The sequence below is a fragment of the Megalops cyprinoides genome, chromosome 10 (genome assembly GCF_013368585.1).
Source record: "Megalops cyprinoides isolate fMegCyp1 chromosome 10, fMegCyp1.pri, whole genome shotgun sequence".
Lineage (NCBI taxonomy): Eukaryota > Metazoa > Chordata > Actinopteri > Elopiformes > Megalopidae > Megalops > Megalops cyprinoides.
The window spans coordinates 2537499-2562252 of record NC_050592.1 but is presented as its reverse complement, the minus strand read 5'-3'; the positions used below and the strand labels follow the sequence as shown (position 1 = coordinate 2562252).

The window sequence follows — 24754 nt, the reverse complement described above, 5'->3', positions numbered from 1 at the left end:
GATAGATTCATTTAAAGAGAGTAAACATGAGACGTTGTTGTGAATGCGTGTGGTACAATGTTGTGAACCAGTTTTAAAGCAGTTTAGGCGTTGTGTCAAAAGGGGTTCTTATGTAATATTCATGTTTGTGGTTACAGATGCAGAATGTATGATGAGTTGGAGTCAAGAGAGCACTGTACACAATTACTAATTTGACAAACATTATTGTAATGGGTGGAGTGTATTTTTCAAAAGATGTGAGAAACCATGAGCTGGCCATTTTTGCTTTGTGCATTTCTTGTGTGAATGTGTATTATCGAGTTTATGTGCGTGCTGAATGTTATGTATTGATGTACACAAGTTTACACGTATTATTTTCAGTGCACTTATTTTGTCAACATGTCAGAAAAATGTGATAAATATTGTTTCACGGAAATAGATTATTTTGCAATGTTCAGAATAAACACTTTACCGTCTGCCTGGTGTTATTTTCTGTTCGATACATGGATTAAAGAGCCTAGGGGCGACCGATGATGCAATTCGGTTCAATACTGTACTGCACGCAATGTTTCTGAGCCTGGACGGAACTTGGCACAAGGGGGCGCCCTTGAGCCAAAACTAATTCGAGTGACGAATGACGTTTCCTGGCGGAGGCTTGGTTTACGTAGACGTCATGGCATTGGAAAAGATCAGAGGATCAGGAAGGCAAACATTTAAAACCCCAGTTCGGATTTCAAGGCATCAGAGCGATTTCATAATTATCGTGCTGTCGGGAGTGATCAGCTTTGTGTTTAAACCCTCGAATGGAAATAGCAACATTTGTTAACCTTAATTATAGTTTGGCAAAAGCCGGATAGCTTGCTGGCTAGTTTTCCAGTGAAATGTGCGCATCGAAATCATTGCCAAACGATGGATACTAACAGAGTATATATTGCTATAGTTAGGTTTTCGTATTGTTGCGTTAGTTAATTGTTTACATTAGGTTTTTGAACTTCTAAACCATCAATCAACGTGCTGAGAGTCCTGGTGAACTACGAAACAGTAGCACGTTGTTCACGACTCTGATCTGTCGCTATAACTTACATAATGACGTGTTCAGGGCAGAACCGAAATCCAAAACCTTGGACAAGAGTAGTAACCATCTGTTTCTCATGGTTTAGATCATGGTGTTGTACTATATATAACAAAAAAGAGGTAGAATGGCTATGGAATAATATCGCTATTTACTGTCTGTCAAAAAATTCTCAGATCTTGAGAAATGGGGGTCTTATTACCTGTAACATGTAGCTTTGGTTGTTGTATGCTGTCGGATGATATACCAGCCTTTTTATTGCATAAATCCTATAAATATTAATCACATCTTTTAGAGCATAACCGGGCCATGGCTATACAAGCTGCTGCAACTGGCCTATGAACAATTTTGGTGGACTGTTAATACACAGACAACATTAGTTCTTCCATCTAAAATTATATGTTGCCACCATGGTAGGCGCGGCAGTACCACTGAAAGTTGATAGGGTAGACATTCTGAGAGGTCACTGCCACAGAGGTTATCTGCAGTCTCCACAGCAACCTGTTTCAGCCTGATTCAGTGTGAATCTCCCTCCACCTGCCATGTCATCCAAATTTCAAAGGTCACCATCCTTTCGGTTTCAGTAAGGAGCGGATTGGAGGTGACACTACCCGCCCCCGAGCGGGGCTGGTTGACCTGCTGCAGGGCCTGTGTGTTCATGAGGATGTAGCCCTCGGTGGGGTGGGTCGGGCTGCTGGATGTACAGGGGCAGTTCAGCTGTCAGTCTGACCTCTGTTTAAGCAACCACAACATCGGGTGCGTCCACACCAGCGGCCAGGTGGAGATCATGGTGGCCCTCAGTACTGACTTACTTACTTATCCCCTTCATGCCCACTGTCATGTAATGCTCAGACAAGACTCCACAACTGGTTTGATCTGGTCTCTGTTGCTATAGCACAAGGCTTTTTAAGGGGTGAGGTTGCTAGCCCACCACCCAGCCCCCAAGCTGGAGGAACTCAGTTCTGGCAGGCTTCTCCTCCTTGGAGTGGGGGGTGGTAGGCTCTCAGTGGCCAGAACTGAGAGCCTACAATCAAGGAATTTATAATTTTGTCTTCTGTACTTTCAGCAATGCAAAAGCAGCTGCATCCCAGATGATGTTATACTGGTATTCAACCTGAACATGACCCCCAAGAGAGTGAGTGAATATTGCATTCTTTTAAATGCAATGAGTAAACACACTGCTTAAAAATATCCTGTGCAAAATGTCATAATACTGCGCATACCATGCATACCATGCATAATAATGATAATATATCTCTTTTTCCGGTGCTACAGGTTTCCATTTGCATGGAAGATGTTTTAACCTCATTGGAGGTAGACTTAGTACAGATAGATACATTGTATAAGTGTCAAAAATGAAAAGAATATTAGTTTTTCAAGATCTAGCGGTGAATCTCGGAACTGCAATTCCATCAGAAGCCAGAGATTTCACATCTGAATTCCAGTTCCAACTCTTTCTCAATTCCTGTTCATCTCTCCGCATCTAAATATCATCATTTAATAATGCCACTTGGTATTCATGGAAAAGCAATGGGGATATTTATTATGACTCTTCTGCACTTTGGAAAAACATGTAGTAAATTTCTGTGAATAATCTAATAAAGCCAGGAACAACAGTGCATTCAGGGTACAGCGGACCACACAGCGGCGTGATGGACTCTCAGACGTGTTTGCTTCATAAGATGCATGTTTGCATGCTTGCTTTGTAAGTTGTTCTGGATAAGAGGGTCTGTCAAGTGCCTAAAAAAAGTCACTATAAATAACCTTAGTTGCAGTGTGCTTGGTGTGATTTCACTGTTAAATGCACACTAACAGAGTGTGTACGCCACGCATAAGAGGAAGCTTTGAAGGCCTAGATGAGGGGACGCCGAGCATCAAAGGAAACTCAAGAGAGCCAGCTTCAGATGGGTTCCGGCACAAACACATTGGCGTCTCTCATGTGCCATCAGGAGTGAGGGAGAAGCCCAGATTTGCCAGTAAGGTCTTGGGATGTGGTTTGTCATCTTGTCTAACTCCCACGCTGTCTCTCTCCTCCACCCACGCAGCTGAGAAGCTGGTAGTTTAATGACTCTTTCAAACAGCAAAACCGAAAAAACCCCCATGCTCCTCAGCAGAGCCGTGGGAGTCTGTCCCCCCCCCCCCCCCCCCCCCCAAAGGAATGCTTTGCTTCTGTTTCATGTTCTTAATAAGCATTTCCACTGAAGAGCCTCAAAACATGGCAGCAGAAAGGGCTGGATTCAGAACAGCCGCTGATGAAGGAACCTGAATGTTGGGGTTTTGTTTGCTTGTTAGTTTTTGTTGTTTAGGGGTGTGGTGTGTGGTGTGGTAAGGAGTAGGGCTTGTAACCAAAAGGTTGCAGGTTCAATTCCCTGCTGGGGCACTTCTGCTGTACCCTTGGGCAAGGTACTTAACCCAAAATTGCCTCAGTAAAATATCCAGCTGTATAAATGGGTAATGTACAACTGTAACCTATGTAAGTCGCTCTGGATAAGAGTGTCTGCTAAATGACAGTAATGTAATGTCATGCAGTATGAGAACTAGTCAAGGTGGAATGCAGTCAGTCAAAGTGGCAATGGACCCCTGGTAAAACAGATTCCATAGGGAATTCCGGATGGTGGCAGAGCAAGCCATGCGAGCAGTGGGGTGAATGTTTTTATCTGCTTCACTGGGTCCCATGTGGAGCTCTGCTTCACCTCCATCAACGGCGCCAACGTCTGGAGAGGGGCATGAGAAGAGGTGTGACACATGCCGACCAACACGCCTCACACGCACAGGTCTGACGAGCTGGCACGTCCCTCCCTTTCTAAGGGCGTCGCTCTGATTACTCGCTGGCCTTTGCTTTTGATCAGCAAGAGTGAAAATGCACTGGTGGTTTGCTTGCACGGTGGAAACACACCTCTGCGGTAACCAAGAGGATGCACAGGTGTTTGTGGAACTGGAGGACCGTTCCCCAAGACTGCGTTCTGTGAAAGTTTCACAGTCCAGTCAATTTGAGAGATGATCTAGTCTTGCACGCCCCACACACTCGCACCCCGCCCCTCCCCCGAACCCTTTCCCAAGTTTGGCCATCAGCTCTTTCCCACCCACTCAGGAAAAACAGCGTAGGCCCGCAATTAAGGGCACCATGGCAACGGCACTCAATACCTGGGTTATCTGAGTGCAGTCTGTCGCGAAGTCAAAAAGGGACTCTGGCCATCTGTACGCCCCCCCCCCCCCCCCCCCCCCCCCACACACATCTATATACACACGTGAACACAAACACACGCACTTACACTCACAGCCATGAAAGCGCCACATACCATACAGTGAAAACATGCTGAGGCATCACACGCTAAAGAATAGGCAGGGGTGGGGGATTCTACAGGGAGAGAGGGCTTCCCGGCCTACCTCTCCTTTAAAGTGAATGCTGTTTCTGTCTCACGAAAGACAGAAAGCCACCCACGTACCTCTTCAGGAAGCGGGGTGTGGCCCTACTGAGGGAGATACCGAGCAGGGGTTCCCCCATTTCTGTGCCTCATGTACCTCTTTTCTGTTGTTTCTGTTATGCTGCAAGTGCTCATACTTTTTGGTGGGTCTTGGGGTCACTCTCCATAAACGTTTTTTGCTATAAATTTACAGTTCACCTTTGATTTATTTTTGTTGTGTAGATAGATAGATAGATAGATGCTGTAGATAGATAGATAGATAGATATATAGATACTGTAGATAGATAGATAGATAGATAGTGTAGATAGATAGATAGATAGATAGATAGATACTGCATTACCAGAGTAACTGATATAAAGTGAAAGGAAGCAGAAAGGGAGTTTACTTGACATTTGGAGTTTACATTTGGCTAGCTGATTTAGCAGTTTGGTTTTAAGCAAGTCTTGAAAACTGCCACGTTAGGGCAATTTGAGACCTGGAACAAGGATGTGGGGGAGATAATTTGCATGCTCATGGCACAGGAGAGTTTATATATATATATATTTTTTTTTTACATGAGACTCATTCCATTCCAAATGATCTAAGGAGAAATGGCTTTGACACCAACCATCTCAGAACTTACTGCCGTGGTATCAAATGGTATAATGTGATGACTGAGGTGTTTCATGTTCCCATGGAAAAAGGTAAACTTATTTAGACCAAGTCAGCCATCTTTGTTTCTGACGTTTCCTGTAAAAATCAACTATTTCAATACTATGACTCAGATTTGGACTTGCCTAAAAGCCCATTTTTAAGCCTCTAAACCCCATAACTTTAACATACATAATATTTATTTGAACAGCATATAATCAAGGGACTGCAGGGACTACAGATGGAAATTAGTTAGTAGCTAAATCTGGTACAAAGCATCTTTCCTCTTTTTGAGGTTAATGTATTTTGTACGCGGTCCCTGATATAAATAAATTTAATAAATAAAATGATGTCATTTCTTTCTGACAAGTAGTATGGAGCTGTACTCCTCAAATTAAATTCTAAAGACAGAAAAGATTGTTTGAGTCTAAAATTGTGAGTGTACTACAAATTAATTTACTTTTTTCAATGCAACCAATAAATATGCTCATAAAAAAACAGTTTGTGGGGGCAACTCTTTCATCACTTTGCACCCTCTGATAGAGTGACAGCAAGTTCTGAGACAGTGGGTGTCAGGCCCAGTGTTTTTTCAGATTGAATGAGCCATGATGTTGGGCTGGAAGCCTCTCTGTCCGCTCAGTCAGACTGTAGTCAGACAGCCTCGACTCCAAAGCTGGGGGGAGGAGGTTGGTCCTTTCTCATTCTTAGCTGTCGAATCTCTCCTGTGTGTCCATTCTTGTGTCTGTTGTATGGTTCTAGCTAAATGTCAGTCTTTGTACAGGAAGAGCAGTCCAGCTGCTATTATGACACAGCAGGTACAGTTCTATGGGTCACAAAATACAAATATGTCCAGGAGCTTTCTGTGGCATTATGATTTGATTTGATGATTTTATGAAAATATCTCAATATAATTCACCATAATGATGAAGCTTTCTTCTGTTCTTTGGGTACAACTGCTGGTTAAATTTCACCAGAAGCACTGCATTACAAGAATTGATTGACTTGATTATGCGTGTGTAGGACAGATGTCTTCTCCCAAGTAAATACTATCAAATAACAGTTTCTTCAGTCTCGTGAGATAAGGTGACTTATTGATTCAATAAAATCCTAATAAATTAAAAAGAAAAATCCTAATCTAATTTATAGAAGTGTTCTCAAGAGACATCTCTAGACCTGCAGACACTTCAGATTAATTTTGCACTAAATACTACTTGCACAACACTGTGTTCAGGGGTGTGCGCTGTACTTCCAATGAAAGCAATCGTGTCATACGTAATCATGCTTTCTGCTTTCTGCTTTCTTCTCTCTCTCTCTCTCTCTCTCTCTCTCTCTCGCTTTTTTTCCCTCACCTGCAGGCGTTCTCAGAGTGTGATTCATCATTTCCACTTTACAGATGTGGGCTGGCCAACGTTAACCCATAAGCTGAAATAGCATTTCATGTGGCTTAGGGTGTGAGCTACTCTCAGTCAGAGGAGACCAACATGACCCAAATCGGGTCCTGCCCTTTTCATCCCTTCTCTGTTTGACGCGACATTCTGCACCTGCCCACTGTTTTGAAAAACTGCATTGTGGGTGGGCTTGTTGTTTTGCATGAGAAGGCCTAAATATGGGTCTGAGCAGGAGGGTCCGTGCCCTTCACTTGCTGCAACAAAGGTCATGCTTTGCTTGAATGAGATCAGCTCTGCAAACCCTATTTGTGTCATGGGCGTAATCAATCAATTGTGAAGTGGTGAGAATTATATTTGAACAGCTATGTGACTGCTACACATCCCTCAGACTTAACCCTACGAATTTTGCAGGAATGTTAGGGATCAAGCTAGACTAAAACTTCATTTTGAAGTTTTAATTTTGCATACTCAAGACTGATTGGAATACTTAAACTGCAACACTGGTGGTCTTTAAACAGCAGTCTTCCAAAAAGTGAAACAGTTGCACATCTCGTGGGTCCCAAGATTCTCATTCTTACAATACTGTGCTCCATTCATATAACTGCCAGAGCTTTGTTTGCCACTGATTCATTCTTGGGAAAGGGATCATTGATTGCAGTAATGCTTACTGTATTTCACTGAGTGAGAGTGCAACTGCCAATGGTTCCTTCCCTCTAGGGAGGCGTAACCCTGGCCATTAAAATCTTTCATCAATAAGATCCGTATTTTCCTGAGAGAGGAAATCATGCTTTTTTCTACTTCTACCTCTTGTTACCAGTTTGTCCGAACGATTTTCGCCGTAATTTGAAACTGAACGCATTTTTTTGTAAGATAGCCTACTTTATCCTCCAAAACACGCAGTCTACAAATACCTGTTTATTGCTGATCACAGCGGAGCAGCGGCTGACCGTGAGAGTATTAGCGGCGCTCGGCGTGAAATAATTATTACAAGACGCCCCTTGCTATCGCGTATGCCTGAATATTCATCTTTCCTGCAAGAGCGACATTACTGGGAAGGCAGGAAAATCAGTCTTCGTGCGAGTGTCATCGGCCGGAGCCGCCATCCGATTGGATGAGCGGACCTGTCACTCACACAATGTGCGTCATTTCCGTTGTCAGGTGGTGCTGCTATGGAAAGATGTGATCAGAGGGTCAGAGAGAGGAGGCTTTTTCTGATTGCTCATTTCAGTAATAATAAAACAACTTCTGAAATTACAAACGACGCTCTCGTTTGGTCGGGAAAAACAAATATAAATGCGCCGTGCTGATTAGAAGGCGGAGAGAATGCCCGTGTTGTAGAAGATATTATTTCCCCCGGTTGTTTTGGCTCAAGGTAAGTTGTTAAAGAGCTAGCTTAGCAGCTTGCTGGGGCTTCCAGCCATACCGCCCATAGTACCGAAAGAGATCGCTAGTTAGTTATGTAGCTAGCTTGCTACTGTACTTTGTTTTAAAGGGCCTGATGGTTGTAAAACTATGGTTGCTAAATGCGTGAATTAACTGCAAAACAGACATTTTAGTTTCGTCAGGTAGCACAAGTATTTGTGTTTAAAGTTGTAGCTATCCAACTAGTTACTCTCAGGGCTAGCCAGCTTGAAATAACGCTTTTAGCTACGATTTCGAAATTTTACGGTTTGCGAGTTCAGGAATCACAAGCAAGCAATAATCATGACTCGGCTGCCGGGCTGAGAAGAAGAGGTGACGTTGATCGCGTTCAAGTTTTATATTTCGCACCCGGGGTCTCGTTTTTTTCGCAGTCGTGCTCATTTGCTTGTAGAAAGTGTAAACATTTTCATTGTAGCCAGCTCGGCAAACTAAAGGCTACTCGGGCCGGCCCAGCGCTATAAATGGCAGGCTCTTCTCTTACACATGGGATCAAGGCAGCTTAGCCGACGGGGCTCGCGAACAAATGGTGATCGCGAGGATCGCCAGCAGCGCGAGTCAACAAAGGGGGTCGCGTGCTCGGTAAAAGCCACCGATTTCGGCTTCCCGTTTTATTGTGTGATCTCATGCACGGTGTCCTACAATGCCTCCAACCGGCTCGCCCAGAAGCGTCTTTTGGAGCTGACGCCTCGGTCAGTGCGACAGTGCGCCCTAGGTCGTGGCGGTACCCTTTGTGCGTTTGGTGACCTTGCACGGCCAAACGCGCTCGGATATTGTTGCGATCTAACTTCGGCAGTCGGGTAGTTACGCCGCTTAATTAAATGTCCGTATCGAGCCAGCGAGCGATCGGAGCTGCGGCTTGCTGACTGGCCACGCAATCGATTATGTTTGTGGGAGGAAACGCTTGCTAATATCGAAACCAAGAAAAGATCACCAAGCCATCTGAGCACCCTGGTCACCGTGTAAAGAAATTGCACGGATAGCACTTTTGGCCTGCGGTAAATTCATTGCAAGTTCTCACTGGTGCTTGTCATTCTTATGCAAATGTGGAAAAGATGCCCATGTGTCCGCGATTCCGATAGCATTATGTGTTAAGAAGTCTGTATGTGGTTCACTTTTGTCTGTCCGTGAGCACCATAGTTTTGCAGAGGAACTTCTTTGGTGTCTGTAGAAAATTGAATTTGCTTTTTGTAAGTCGCTCAGGATAACAGCGTCTTCTAAATGACAAAGTGTAAGTGCTCCCCTCAGTCAACTCGCTCTTTGTTTCCAGTTTAGCTGGGTTGCAGCTCTTATTGACAACGAATCAGCCTGAGATACGCAAAGAACCGAACCAGTTGTGTGGACCATTTTGTCTGACATGCAGAAATGCCTTTTGTGGGTCAAACTGTACTGCGACCAGTGTGTTTGACATGTTTATTGGAGATCTTGCTTGGAAAGTGCATGTTTTAAATATCATTCGTGCTCTGTTTGATGCAGTGCTGGAGTACAGTGCGTTGAATATTTTATATCGGTGCTGCAGTTTGTTCTTGAATTAAAGCGCGTTATAGACGCGAGAAGTGAGTTTCTGACATTCCTGGCAGTGGAGTAGACTCGGTCTTTCAGAAAGCGATTAAAACCAGCTAGTGGGCGTCTCTGCAGCCACCTTAGCGGGCCCTGTGCTGTTTTCCTTGCTATTTAAAGAGCGCACATTTTCACTGACGAGGCAGGAGTGTCTTGGATCGTGTCTGAGATAAATGAATCAGATACATAGTGTTCTTGTTCTCTCATGATTTCTGGCTCAGCTACAGATAAGATACTGTCACTAAATTCATTTTGTGTTCAGTAGTTATTTTACCATTTTAAAAAAATTTGAACTTGTGGTTGGTCTGTCAGTTGTCAGTTGTAATTCAGTGTCTGTGAGTCATGGCAGAAACGTTGCATGGCATGCCTGCATTTTATCTCTGTGAAAGAAGTGTCGCTGCAGTATGTTGCTTTTTTTCCCTAATGCAGAATATTTTTGAAGTTAAGACTGAGCAGTGCATCATCAGTTCAGAAGCTTTCACTTGCACCACATCATTGTCACACATTATAAATGACATTTAGGCCTACAGGTGGATTTCAAAGTCATGGTCATACAGTGATCTGGAGAGTTCTCATTGTTTGACCTGTGACATATGAATGGCTCATATTCGCCGCAGACTGAGCGCTCTGTGTGGTCAGTGATTGGCTCTCTGCAGAGTGGAGGCTGTAGCTGGGTGTTTAAAGCAGGGAGTGGCATGCTTGTTTTCATTGCTCTCATATGAATCACAGCTCAGAAACTTAGTTTCACTGCACTGCCTCGCACTGACAGGCATACATAGCTATCTTCTAGATCTAATCTGCAGGGCTGTTTTTCAGACTCTAACCTTGAAATGAAAAGTAGTGTTTTTTTTTTTTTTTTTAATTTAGCGCTGTGGTGCTAAATTAATTTGAGCAGGCTGAATTGCTGATGGGTGTAATAGACCTTTACAATTTGAAGGTGTGAGGATTATAATGGTTTCAAATTAAATTAAGGAGGTTCTGCAAGTCATGCATGTTCAGTGGGTAGTACTGCTACACCTCCAAGCCTGTTGGATCAGACCCAGCATTAGTGCATCTGAATGAACGATAGCCGGATGTTTACATACAATTAGCATGGTCGTCTGTGGTTGAAAAAGCCTGGTTTGAGTTACCCAAAGTAGCGGCTGCCTACTATTTTATGTTTTAGCTGCAGTCACTTGTGTGCTACGTCCAGAGATGATCAAAGCTGAATATTGTGCTCCGTCCAACCAGCTCTGTTCAAATACAGGAAGAGGAGATAGGTTTTCCTGATTGTAATACAGTTATGATCATGTTAGGTGGTGAGTTTTCTTCCCCAGGGCCGTTGAAAGGTACAATAAAACAATACATCATTTGCACAGAAGCATGATGTGGTCTTCCCCAACTTTATACAGTGTTTTAATGTGGTGTTCTGCTGCTGAGTTTAAAATATAGCTATGTATCACCCTAAACATATTTCATATTTATCCTTTTTCTTCCTAGATCTTTTCTTGCAACACTTTTTTTTTTTTTTTAGATGGCTGGCTGGCTTTGTGCAGAGTCGTATTATTACAGTAGAAAACCATTTGTATTATCACATTTTTTTGTTTCTTTTCTTGTGTTTGGATGAATTGTTTGCATGTGTTACAACGTTCACATTTTTCCGTGCTGGATGTGTTTTGTGTTCTCATCGGTGTCATGCTCTGACATTTCATCTCCCTGACGAATAATAGCCGGGGACAGCCTCGGGCATCGGCGTGATTCACTGCTGTTGGTCGCGGGCTACTTCCTCCTTACGAGAACCGTGTCGCTGCAGAGAAACGGAGAGAATTTCATCACATAGGAACTCCTTATCAGCAAACAAAGCCAATCTGTTTAGCAACTGCCACAGGCCCTTCAGAGGTAGTTGAGAGGAGGCTGTTGCACACTCACTGTGCCATGGTAGTTCTCCTTTCTGTTTCATAAGCGGCCCTTCATGCTGACAGGACGTATTGGTAAATTTTACTTCTCATGAAAGCGGTGTGTTTATGGGAAACCATCTTAAAAGAGGAAGGAAGGCAAATCTTACTACTGGGATTACGTTGCACAGATTTTCAGATAAAACCCGGCGGATTACAGGCGCTTTAAAGGGCAGGATTTTGAAACAAATTACACAGCAGAGTTCAAACCATTGCCAGCAGTGAAGCTGTCCTCTTTCCATCTTGTGTCTCAGTGCTGTCAGAAGCCGTGCTGTTTTCTTTAATTTTGCTTTCACTCTTAGTATCTTTTTGTTGGCCCAGGTCCATGAAAAGTGAGTCCTGTTTTGTAAGCATGTCGTTTGAATTTAAAGTTGTTTAAGAAAAATTGCTGGGATTAACAGCACCATCGACAATTGCTACACAACAGTTGCTAATTGACCTTGAACGGTCAGTTATTTACCGGGGGGGGGGGGGGGGTATGTGGGTTGAGGTGTGAAAGGGGGTGGAGCTGTGATGACTCATGGGTAGCCACTCCCCTTCTACACCCAGGACCGATGTGATCTTTCGGTTCTGACTCGGCAGGCTTTCAGTAGGGCGTCTGGCTTCCGCTCTCTCACTGATCCCGGCCTCTTTTGCGCAGAGCTCGACCAGGATGTCAAAGCGACGCATTTCAGAGAGGGGCGCTGGGGAGACCTCCGGCAGGGCCAGCAAGCTCCTGTGTCCCGGGATATCGGGAAACAACGCCAAGAGAGCAGGCCCTTTCATCCTCGGTAAGTGAAGAGGGGGGCCGAGGGGGGGCAGGGAGTGCCCTGCTCTTCTGCGTCTCGGGGGTCTAAGTGCACTGAGGTGTGGGATTCTGTGTTTGCCGGACAAGAATCTGTGGAATTTTTCCCTGAGCTGACGGGGCCTGCAGCGTGTGGTTGCAGTTCAGGATCAGCTCAGCGGGGTGCAGGGCCTTTTTCCCCCTCCCGCATCGCAGTGAGAAATGTCTGATTGCCGTTTGCTGGGGTATCTGCAAATCCACAGAGGAGGAACACATGGGGACCGAGGTCTGCCTGTGCTCCGTTTGTACCAAATCCAGCAGGCTGTTGCAGTTGTTCTCTTCTCATGATGGTTAGACAAAAGAGATTTGGCTTGGACAATGGCTGTTGTGAGTTTTGCATTTGCGGCTGCGTGTGCATACTTTGAGGTTGATTGCTATTGTCTGTCTAAGCTTCTTTTGTCTCTTGTGCTTGCAGGACCTCGGCTGGGGAATTCTCCTGTGCAGAGCATAGTTCAGTGTCTGGCAAGAAAAGATGGGACAGATGATTTCTATCAGCTGAAGGTGGGTGCATTCACCGCCATTCATCACAGTTCTCTGCTGTTCTCACATACCTCCTCCTCAGCCTTTCCAAAATACCCACCTGGAGCCATTCTGTGGACGCTGCTGTCTGTACAGACTGGAGCTGGAGTGTCAGTGCCACTAAGCGTTTGAACCCTGACCCCCTAAAGCAAACCGTGCTGCCGCCCCGCCCCTGTGTGGGGTTGTGTTGTTTGTGTGAGAGAGCATCCCAAACTGAGGGTCCCGTTTACACAGCCTGTTTATCTAAGTAAAGAGTAGCTGCAGTGCTGTCCCATCTGGGGTTTGACCCTTTGACCCTGTGGAGGAGTCCTCCACCCTTTTCCCCCCTGTCCTCTCTCAGGTGTGGGTGTGTGCGATAGGGGTGAAGGGGAAGGGGTGGGCGGTGTTTATGCGTGACGTTGTCTGCACGGTGACCTCTGACCCCCGCGGGTTTCGGCAGATCCTGACCCTGGAGGAGCGGGCGGACGCGGCGGCGGAGACGCAGGAGGAGCGGCAGGGGAAGATGCTGCTGCACACCGAGTACTCGCTGCTGTCTCTGCTGCACAGCCAGGACGGCGTGGTGCACCACCACGGCCTCTTCCAGGTGAGTCTCCCATCTCCCGCTGCTTGCCCTCTCTGCCCCCTGGCAGTCAGTCGCGTAGTCACTGCAGAGGCCCGTTCATCGTCTGACTCCATTACATTATAGCCATTTTGCAGAGGCTCTTATCCAGGGTGACTCGCGTAACAATGTGTACGTTTCGTCCATTTAAACAGCTGCCTGTTTCCTGAGGCAATTCTGGGTTAGGTACCTTGCCCAAGGATACAGCAGTGCTTCAGCAAGAAGTCAAACCAGTAACCTTTCAATCATGAGTCCTGCTCCTTACCACTATGCTGCACTGCCGCCCTGCACTTCAGCTAGATAACCACATCTGCAGAACCCTGCATTTGTGTGTGTCTGTTGGAGACAGGATGCAGTGGTCCGCCGGGAATGGTTTGATTTTTTTTTTTTTTCTTCCATTTATGGCGTAATGGTTGGACACAGAGCCGGGTAGAGCCTGTAGCACTTTCCGTTCAGCAACTTTTGTTTACCATCCATTTCAAAAAAGAAGTGCAATAAAGTTAATCTCATGCCTTATATGTGAGCATTAAGGCACCATTTCTGGAAGTGAGCTCACTAACAGCATTGAGACGGTTTATAACCTCATTTCCTGGATGGAGTTTTCCTCCCCTTTTTGCTGAGTGAGCCGAGCGTTGGGTTTGATCTTTGTGTCATTCCCCCCCCCCTCAGAGATAGGGGTGTGCTGGTCCCAGCGTGGGAATCTTCTCCCCTTTCAGTCTCAGTAATCACTGCATCTGCATCCGCATCTGCCCTTTTCCAGGGAATGCTTACTGTTAAATGTCTTTTGCTTTCTGTCACCCAATCATAGACCTGGGTTTTAATTGCAGCAGTTAAGGTTAAAGAGGTTTGTTCAGTTGGGGGGGGGACAACAGTTCCCATCAGGTTGAACAAAAGTACCCGAATATCAGGTTGTCACCTGCAGCAGAAGTCACAGAGAGTGACTCATGCGTTTGTTTTTTTTACCACTTCTTGTTTTCCCAGCCTAGGGGACTCTGGTGTTTGTACGGCCTGTTCCCGGCGCATTGTTTTGGGCTGGGTGAATTGAAGCGGGGGGTGATTCACTCGTGGCTCTCGCGTATTGATTGGTTTATTATAAAACGGCTTGGAGCGTGCTGGTTAATAATAGATGGCCTTGCCGGTCTGTCAGAGGTTGGGCCTTTCAGCCACGCCGCCTGCCAATGACAGCTGCCTCGGAGATCAATGCAGGCGCGAGAAGCTGTCTGAAGAGGCGGCCTGGTCCTGTACTCCGTGGGCGTGAATCTGCCCCTTCTCATCTGTACACAATGGCTCACCCTCCCCCCTCCAATTATGGACAATGGGTGATGGTGCACATTCTGGACTGTAGACAGTGGGTGATTAGTGTTAAAAAAGCCTTTTAAGTGGCCAGTTGTGACTCACTGATTCTCTTTTGTCATGGAAACACCAAGTCATTGAGAAAAAAAGGATGCTGTTTGGATGCATGCAAAAGGAGGGGGTGTGGGGGAGGGGTGGGAGGTCTTGTGAAATCTGCAGCGTCACCCTACCTGGGCTCTCTGCCGCCCCAACCAGGACCGCGCATACGAGATCGTGGAGGACCTGGACTCCAACAAGGTGAGGAAGATGAAGAAGAGGATCTGCCTGGTGCTGGACTGCCTGTGCGCCCACGACTTCAGCGACAAGACGGCCGACCTCATCAACCTGCAGCATTACGTCATCAAGGAGAAGCGTCTGAGTGAGAGGGAGACCATCGTCATCTTCTACGACGTGGTACGAGTGGTGGAAGCCCTGCACAAGGTAGGCCTCAGAGCTTCAGCTGGAGATCTAACGGGCTGTGTGGCTTTGGCGTTGTGGCCCAAGTAAAGCCGTGAAACAAAAAAGCAGCACAGGGCTACTTTGGTGTCATGCACTTTCCCCAAAGACATGGGCAGTGACGCGTCCTCTCTCTGTCTCTCTCTTTCCCGCAGAAGAATATTGTGCACCGAGACTTGAAACTGGGAAACATGGTGCTCAACAAAAGGTAGGGGTTGAGTCTGTCTGTTTGGCCTTGCTTTCCGCCGTGACGGTATTCAGCCTTGATCTGAGATTTTTTTGGTCTGAATGTGCGGCGGGTTGAGCTCCCAGCCGTGACGGGCGAGTCTCCAGCCAGGCTGCTATCTCCCTCTTGAGTAAGCGCATGATTCATCCTGGTGGTTTTGTTATTGTGGAAAGGAACGGGGTGTAACGAAAATCAGATGGTGTGCAACGTGCCCCGCTTTGTTCCCATCCGCCGGGCTGGGAGGCAGGTGCGTTTCAGGTCAGCGAGGTTCTGCGATCTGATAGGCTCTCAGAAATGCAGTGCATCTCGCCCTGCCATACAGAGCCGCATCTGGGCTGTGTGATGTCCGGCCCTGCCTCAGCGTAGCGGGAAGGGGGCCGCTGCCGGGAGGCCGGGTCAGGGAGGGCAGCGGCGTTTGTTGCTGCTGAAGCAGGACTGCTGTAGTTCAGATCTGAAATCTCAGAGTGTTTCTGCAGTGCGGTTGTTTGGTTGTTTGAGATGGGAGGTGCATGGTAGGAGTTGTGAGGTTTGGTGTGTTGTTTGGTAACGGGAACCCCGGGTTTTTGAGCAGAGCCGGTTTCATTGCACCACACCCCGAAAGGTGCACAACAGGAAGGGCAACGCGTTGCCATGCCAACGCTGCCCCAGAATTCACCACGCAGGCCGAGCGGCACACATGATGAATGAACGAGAGATTGCCGAGCCCAGGGCTGCAGGGGGAGAGTGTGCTGGAGCTACAGCCCAGCCCCCTCGCGCGCGCACACGCACACACACACACACACACACACACACACACACACATAAACGCAAATGTACACATACCAACACACGCACACATGCATAACACACGTAGGTGCACATCCACACAAACACACACACACACATACACACACACACACACACACACACACACACAGTTTTTTGCGCGAGCCACCGCTCCTTTTGTTGTGTGAATGCATGATGAAATCGAAAGTGTTTGGCCCGGGCGGTGGAGAGGGGCAGGCCAGTGGAACAGTCAGTCCCAGCTGAAGACAATGCTGAGGACTGCCAGCAGATCCATAGCTCAGAGGTGACTCATACCCAGACGGACGTCACTGACGCAAGCCTCTATTTACTTTCTCTCTCTCTCTCTCCCCCTCTCCCTCTCTCTCTCTGTCTTTCTCTCTCTCCCTCTCTCTCTCCCTCTCTCTCTCTCCTTTCTCTCTCTCCTTCCCTCTCACTCTCACTCACTCTCTCACTCTCCCTCTCTCTCTCTCTTTCTCTCTCTCTCTCTCTCTCTCTCTCTCTCTCTCTCTCTCTCTCTCTCTCTCTCTCTCTCTGGGGGTCGGCGCTCTCTCTCACTCTCCCGCTCTCCATCTCTCTCTCTGAGGGTCGGCGCTCTCTCTGCACGCGGGGCAGTAGCTCTAGTGTCCCAGACTGTGTAAGAAGGGGGAAACTGTGGGTGGCTCTGGCTGTCCCTGATTGGCCTGTTCCCTCAGATAATCTGCTGTCGTCTGTTTCGGATAAAATGTGGCCCAGGTTATCCACCCTTAGACCTCTTACTATGGGAGGCTTTTTTATGCATTACGAAATGAAAATTCAGATGCAAAGGCCATCTGCAGCCTGGCAGTATTTGGAAAGGTGGGTGGGTCAAGAACATGGTTAAAGCTGCATGCTTTTACATTACTTAGTCATACATTGCAGTTTTCTTTTTCCAAAGCAGAATCCCTGGATGGGGATGTTCTTTTTGCAAATGTAACGAAGGACCTTTAACATGGTGTAGCTGAGAGTTTTGGCCACGTGAGGCTGTTTTAAGGAATGAAACAGTCCGTATCCTGTGGGTTAGCCCAGGTCAGGAGAGCTGTAGGAGAAGACTCTGTGTGGAAGAAACGATGCAGACGGCCGATTCCGTGTCTGGCAGGGCTACCCCCCCCTCTCCCCTCACCCCGTTATCAGCCCAGACGGCCGTCTGCGAGCCGACGCTTTCCGAAGCAGGCGCTAACGAGGACAGCGCTGTTCGTCTGTTTGCCATCGAGCCTCGCGTAGTTTACAGTCAATAACGACTTCACGCTAGCAGCGGCGTCCCATGGTCCTCGAGACCGTCACGCTGCTCCGAATGGCTCCCGCACCACCCTGCTCCCCTCCACGCCAGACCCCTCCGCTTGCCTTCCAATCGCAATCTGGGAGCTGTGTCATGACCGCCATCTCCATAGAACGGCATGCAAAATTTCAGTTTCGCCTCGATTTCCCCCTCCTGTTGGAGTCTAGTTTGTGGCGTGATGAGTTTCGGGAGCCGGAGAGCCTGTGCAGAAACACGCAAGCAATCATACGTGACCTTTCCTGCAACACGAGCTTTAATTAATGCGCATGACTTAAGACCATACTGTAATCCCTAATACATTATGTGCTTCAATCAGTGTTGCAGGGGCTGAGAAACACCGTTTAAAATATTTAATACTGAAAAGGGGTGGTTTGTTCTATTTTTAGGTCTAGCAGCTTGCTGAACTGAATGGGAACAGTGCCCTAGACTTCACCCATTTCTTGTCGTCGCTTCTATTTTGGATCTTCGGGAGAATTTTCAGGGGTTTGCGGTTGGGAGGGGTTAGCTGATGGGAATGGGTGGTTTTTGTTGCACAGCATGCTGGGAAGGGTCACATGACTTGGCAGATCTTGAACGCACCCTATTCTGTAGCTGTACTCGAGAGCAGAAGCGTAGAGCGTGTGGGTTTAGCGTGAAAGGGAATGGGTGGTCGTGATGCAGGAAGACAAAGGACAGGCCTCCTCCTTGGTCTGCTCTCCTTCAGGAGGGTCTTTGAAGTGCTGATATCTCGTGCCTCTGCGCTCCTCTCTGGAATATGTTAAGGTCTGATGTGGGGAGGGAGAGCATGAATATGTGATAAGTTTTAAATCAGGCTGGGCATTTTGTATGTGTGCAGTTTCAGGCTCTGGTAGTGGTTATGGGATACATCCCATCCAGTCCTGATATCCAAAAAACTATAACAAAGACAAAGCGTGTGCTGAAATGAGTGTGGTCCATTTTGAAGATGGCTGTTTGGGGTTTCGTGCATGTTTGGACACCATTCCCCTTCTTGGAAGTCTTGTGTGTGCAGCCATCAGCTGCTGGCTGTGGCAGTGAACTGCGTGACCTCAGGGCCTGTAACAGTGATGTGTGACCTCTGACCCACGCTGGGATTCTGCAACCCCAGCCCTATGGGGCAGAGTGTTGAAGGACTGGAGGCGGGGAATAGCGTGTGTGTGTCTATGTGTGTGTGCATGTGTGTGTGTGTGTGTGTGCATGTGTGTGTGTGTGTGTGTGCGCCCACGGGCCTAAGCCTAAAGTGCACCCTGTTAAAACAGTGTCACTGGTTGAAATGTTAGTCATCTGGTCGCTAAACCAAAGCCACATGTTGACTCACTTGTTTGTCTTATTTTCCCTGCTCTGGTCCACGTAGCGATGGCCCCTGCCCAGCTTTCCCCAGCTTTAAACTGCAGGCCAACGAAGGCACAGGGGCCACCAGGAGAAAATCCGCACATTTACACCCAGTACAGGGATGTAATCGTACTCCCCCAGCACAGGGTGAGGGGGGATGGGTGGGAGGGGGTGGTTGTGGAACCAAGGTTTGGTTAACTGGATTGGAAGCTGCCACTTTGCTCCAGGGGATCAGTGTCAGTGATGAAGGACTGGTAGATCAACCAGCAGCGTCAGCAACACTGACTGCAGACCTGCTCCATGTCCGTGTGCTCTGGTCTCCATGGTGATTGTGACCCTACCTCTGTGCGTGTGTGCTTGCGTGTGTTACAGGACTCACAGGATAACCATCACCAACTTCTGCCTGGGGAAGCACCTGGTGAGCGAGGACGACCTGCTGAAGGATCAGAGAGGGAGTCCGGCCTACATCAGCCCCGACGTGCTGAGCGGTGAGAGCGGGGGGGATGGTGTAAGGCATGGAGGGAGAGACAGGAGGAAGGGAAAGAAAGAGAGGGAAAGAGGTAGGGGGAGAGGAGAGGGAGAGATTGGAAAGAGAAATAAGGAGGGGGGGGAAGAGAAATATGGAAGGGGGGATGGAGAGAGGGGACATAAGGAGGGAGAGAAGGAAGTGAAAGAAGGAGACAGAGGAGAGAGATGGCATAAGAGCGAGAGGAGGGAGGGAGGGAAAGGAAGAGATGGGGTAAGCGGGGTGGAGAGAGAAAGAGAAAGAAAACAGGCAGGGAGAGGGAGTCATCCCCCGGTTTATTGTAACTACTGGCAAGTACACAATGAGTCATCACTGGTATCACTGCTTTAAGTGAATCAAAGCTCTGACCCACCCGCGGAGCTGCTGAGCACTAATTTCACTGTTTTTGCTGTCAACATCTTTCCATTCTGACGCCGTTCTCCTCTCTTTTCTTCTGTTTGTTTTTTTTTTTTTTTTTTTTTCCCTGGGGGGTGTGGGGTGGGGGGGAATATATGATGCAATACCATTTTGGAATTGCATCTTAGTATTGCAATCAGTGATCGGTGGGCTTGTTAATTAATAGGTTTCCTTCTGCAGTGACCTTTGATATGGTGACCGTGCAGCCTCTGACACACAGTGCTTTTTTCATTGGCGCTCTCGTATGAGAGCATGAATGGAGAGTGCTGGAAACGGACCGCACTGCACACGGTTGACCCTGTGAAAAGTGCACCGTGTTCTGTTGTGTTGTAGTGTGACTCTGGACATGCAGAGGCAGCCTGGTCTCGCAGAGAGACGCGCAGGTCAAACGAGTGCGATTCCAGGCGTGTTCCTACCAGGAAGTGTACAAACGAGCCGTTGCATAACCCCGGTTAAAGGGAAAACCCGCGTTTAGCCTTCCTGTTAGATTATTGGGCAATAGATATTTCACAAACCCAGGAAATGGCCTCAAAAACTGCAGCCCGTGTAAATAAATAAGTGTTTGTAGGACTTCTGGCCCATCTTCATTACTCTGCCATTTAAAGATGATCAGCATAAAATACGTGCATTTGGTTACACGTGCGGGATCCTTACAATTTTAAAATTATGATCAGAATCTTGATCACATGCTTTTCTGTAAGGAATGGGTTTTCTTAAAATGTGCATTTTAAACTGAAGGTTAGTTCATTGTGGAATCTGCAAATTTGTCTCGCCACAGACAGCAGGACGTGTTCCCTGTTTGGATAAACTGCAGGCAGACGACAGGTCTCTCCCTTTCGGGAAGCTCTGTCCATGGGAGCCTTAGCTCCACAGAGCAGGGAACCCTAAAAGCACGAGAAGGGCTTGTTTTTCTCCATGTGAAAAGCGGCGATAACGCCCCGCGGTAAATCAGCCGAACGTGAGCGCAGCGTGATGAATTGTGCAGGGGTGAGTCACTGGCGTGAGTCACAGGGGAAACTACTCCCAGCCACTTCTGCTTCTCATGCTCTTCCCATCAGCCCTCCCCGGCCCCCTCCGCCACAACGGCTGCGGAAAGTCCTCACCGCGACCCCGTCCCAAAATCCACTCGCACCAACGCCCTCACCGCCACCCCATCCCAAAATCCACTCGCTCCAGAAGCCTGGTCTCTATGCTCCGCTGCATGCCGTGATCATCCAGCTCGCTGAGGCCATGCATAGTGTTGTGTGTGGGGCTCTGTAAGCTGCAGGGATGGGTGGGAATGTCTGCAGGGCTTTCTCTGGGTCCCTTTAAGGCAGTGCCCTGCGGCCTCTCGGAGCACTTTTGTATGGAGCTGCAGGAGTGGCGCTCTTAATAATAATCATTATGATTTTTTTTGTCCTGGCTTTTATGTGTAATGAGGATGATTGTATGTCTGGGTGCTGTAAGCATGCTGTTTTTACACACGGGTCATGTCCTGAATAGGTGCCAGTGATCAAACAATACTGCTATATTGTTAAAATGTTACAGAAGCAGTACGGCACACGAATTCTAAGAAAATGGACTGCCGTTCTCTCAGCCACAGTGTGTGGGATTTGGGGAGGCAGTGAGTTTGGTTTTGAGTGTGCATGCGAGCTGTTTCCATATAATGCTCTGTGTTGGCGGCGTGGCTGTGAGTGTGTGTGTGTGAGTGAGAGAGAGTGGATCTGCAGTGTGTGAGTGGGTGGTTCTGGAGTGTGTGTGTGTGTGCGTGTGTGTGTGTGCACGCATATGTGTCTCACATGGCTCTGCTGTTGGTGCAGTATACTTGGTGTGCAGTGAGTGCGTGTGCGTGTGTGCACGTGTGCGCGCGTGTGTGTGTGCGCGTGTGAGTGTGTGGGTCTGGAGCGCGGCGTGCTTGGTGTGTGCGTGTGTGTGTGTGGGTGTGGGTGTTAGTGTGTGTGTGTCTCAGCTCGGTGTGTGCGTGTGTAGCGGCTCTGACATCTCGGTGTCTCCCCCCACAGGCCGTCCGTACCGCGGTAAGCCCAGCGACATGTGGGCCCTGGGGGTGGTGCTGTTCACCATGCTGTACGGGCAGTTCCCCTTCTACGACAGCATACCTCAGGAGCTCTTCCGCAAGATCAAAGCTGCTGAGTACACCATTCCAGAGTGTGTATACCCCCACCCGTACCCCTGCATCCCTTACCTACACCCCCCCCAAAACTCTACAACACATAATCCACGCCATTCCAGAGTGCGTATACCCCCACCCCCACCTGTACCCCCTGCACCCTTTACCTACACCCCCCCCCCCCCCAAACTCTACAACATATAATCCACAACTTTCCGGAGTGCGTATACCCCCACCCATAACCTCACACCTTTACCTTGGTCTGCACAGCCCCTAGACTGCACCAGAACCACCTACCACCAGAACTCTGTAACATATAATCTACACCATTCCAGGCTACCCCACCTCATACACACTCTTACACGTCTGGTCTGCACATCCCAAGGGTCCACACACCTCCTGTCTGCCCCATTTCATAGCATCCACACCCTGTTCTCCTGTCCCGCACTGCTAATCACCCCACTGCAGCCTGCACTGAGGCAGAGCTTATTGATAGCATCTGTATTTGTTCTGCTGTGAGCATGACTACAGTTATGATGTGAACCAAAGCATGACACAGTGGAAATGGTCTTTAATGGTGTAATACTGCTCTGAAGTAGAATTTCCTCTCTGAATGCCTTCTTTCCCGTAGTGCACCTGTAAGTTCCCCCCCATGCTATATGAATGTGGTTTCTGCACTTCTGCACTGGTCTGTGAGAGACTGCCGCAGAGTGTGTCTCTGCTCTCTGTTCTGACGCGGGGGTGTTTCTGCAGGGACGGCCGTGTGTCGGACAGCACCGTGTGTCTGATCCGGAAGCTGCTGGTCCTGGACCCCCAGCAGAGACTGACCGCGGCAGAGGTGCTGGAGTCCCTCAGCAGCATCATTGCCTCCTGGTGAGGGCGCCCTCTGGTGGCCATGCCGGGCAGGGTGGGAGCAGGGAGGGGAGCAGAGGTTTGCGGGCTCAGGGAGATTACAGTGCGTTACACAACATGCATTTAGTAGAAGCTCTTATCCGGAGCGACTTCCAGCACAGTAGAACATAAGTGTATCCATTCAATTTAAACAAGCGGCAGTGTCAGACCAGTTAACTTGTGCAATCTGACGGAAACCAAGTATACTGTGATACAACACAGAATCAAAGTGCATCACAATACTACACATAAAATAAACATGAAATGCTAAAGATTGCCCTGATTACCCAGAATCCCCTGCTCACGGCCTGCGTCCTGTTTGTGCCCTGCAGGCAGTCGGTGTCCTCTCTCTGTGGGCCGCTGCAGGTGGTTCCAGACATCGACGACCAGGTGAACCACCCCGAGCATCTACAGGAGGTGAGTGAACCGCACAACCCACGGCTACACTGATCTGTGATCAGCGAGCGGCGCCGCAGTGATTGGCTGCTAATGCTGAACCCTCACTGAGCGCTGATCAGAGGTCAGTGGTGCTGAGAAGGCAGGGACGCAGTTTGCAATGCAGCCTTACTTTCACTCTTCTCGCCCGCGGCGTGAAACGGATTTGCTCTTTTGCGCCCCCGTGTGGTGCATGCCTATAGTGATTCATAGTGCAGGCTGCATTTGTTGAGGGTCTTTCCACTGAAAATGCAGATTTGCTAGTGGCATCTGATACAAATGATTGGACAAGGGATGTGCTTTGATATCATCACTGATACTTTTAAATATCTTTGGGATTCATGAATCTCTGACCACAGTTCTAATTCTGTAATAAATCAGAAGACTTGGATGAAGCTATTGCTAAATGGGCATCTTCAGACAAGATATTATGACAGTTAATCATAATACATAGCTGTTAGCCTCTTTTAATGGCATCACAAGAGGGGGATCTATCCAAGTGCAAAACCTGTTTCAGTGATTCCTGTAACATGGCTGTGAGCCCCCTTCATGCTCGGAGCACATGTGCACAGACCTTTAACCAGGCTCAGAGCGAGTTTGCTGGGCTGCGTTTTCTGCTTATGACAGATAGTTGCCACGTCCGGCCGGATATGAATGGAGCTGTTGTATGTAAGAGAGTAGGGGGGGGTGTGTAGAGAGGCAGAGTGTTTCCCTGGGTGAGTGTGAGGTGTGTAACGGGTTGCCATGCTGCTGTGCTGTCCCCCCCTCAGGCGAAGGTGATGGAGGAGTCGTCCCAGTATGAGTTTGAGAACTACATGCGCCAGCAGCTGCTGCTGGCTGAGGAGAAAAACACTATCCACGAGGCCAAGGGCTTCCTCAGCAAGCGGCAGTTCGGCAGCGTGCCCCCGGTGCGGCGCCTGGGCCACGACGCCCAGCCCGTCAGCCCGCTGGACGCCGCCATCCTGGCCCAACGCTTCCTCAGGAAGTAGCTTCCCCTCCCCCACCCCCCGGCCCTGCGGGGCACCCAGAAAAACTCATCCCCGCCTCCTCAGCCCGGCCCAGCCCGCACACCCCCACCCCCCACCCCAGACACCCCGAAGGACACCTCGTGGGGCCCCCCGCTGCTCGAGGGTAGAGGCCCGGGATTGGGGCGAGGACCCCTTCACCTCTCTACACCCACTAACCCTGCCCACCCCCCTCTTTTACCCACTCTCACATAACCCCACCCAATCCCCCCCAATCTGCTCTCACACCCACTAACCCTGCCCCTCCCCCCGACCCCCCTGCTTTTACCCACTCTCACATAACCCCACCCAATCCCCCCCCCCCCCCCAATCTGCTCTCACACCCACTAACCCCACCCCCCCCCCCCCAATCTGCTCTCACACCCACTAACCCCACCCAACACCCCCCCCCCCCCCCCCACCTGCTCTAACACCCCTCAACCCCACCCACTCCCACCCCCACAGTTCCAATCCTGGCCTCGTGCTACCAGCTCATGTTGGAGATTGGGTTGAAACGACACCTGATCCCCACTCCCCCCCCCCCCCTCCCCTCGGGCGGCCGGTGCAGTAGTGTCCCGCAGTGGAACCATGTAGCAGCTCATCCCCAGCACTTTCGGGGCCCCG

The 24754-nt window shown here is 48.6% G+C and overlaps 1 protein-coding gene across 1 annotated transcript; it reads left to right on the top strand.

The window, feature by feature from the left end:
• Nucleotides 1–7665: 7665 nt before the first annotated feature.
• Nucleotides 7666–24433, top strand: stk40 (serine/threonine kinase 40). The gene is made up of 11 exons (XM_036539852.1): nt 7666–7867; nt 12049–12178; nt 12647–12732; nt 13190–13333; nt 14897–15121; nt 15292–15344; nt 19144–19259; nt 21694–21838; nt 22554–22673; nt 23024–23108; nt 23897–24433. Exons 2-11 carry the CDS (start codon nt 12061–12063, stop codon nt 24113–24115), a joined length of 1311 nt encoding a protein of 436 aa, XP_036395745.1. The 5' UTR covers nt 7666–7867; nt 12049–12060; the 3' UTR covers nt 24116–24433.
• The last annotated feature ends 321 nt before the right edge of the window (nt 24434–24754 follow it).

Excerpts from the sequence above, each read along its gene's own strand:
- stk40 (XM_036539852.1), top strand. The coding sequence starts at position 12,061 with ATGTCAAAGCGACGCATTTCAGAGAGGGGCGCTGGGGAGACCTCCGGC. Across the intron at positions 19,260-21,693 it reads CAGCCCCGACGTGCTGAGCG|GCCGTCCGTACCGCGGTAAG; the intron begins GTGAGAGCGGGG and ends CTCCCCCCACAG. Across the intron at positions 23,109-23,896 it reads ACCCCGAGCATCTACAGGAG|GCGAAGGTGATGGAGGAGTC; the intron begins GTGAGTGAACCG and ends TCCCCCCCTCAG.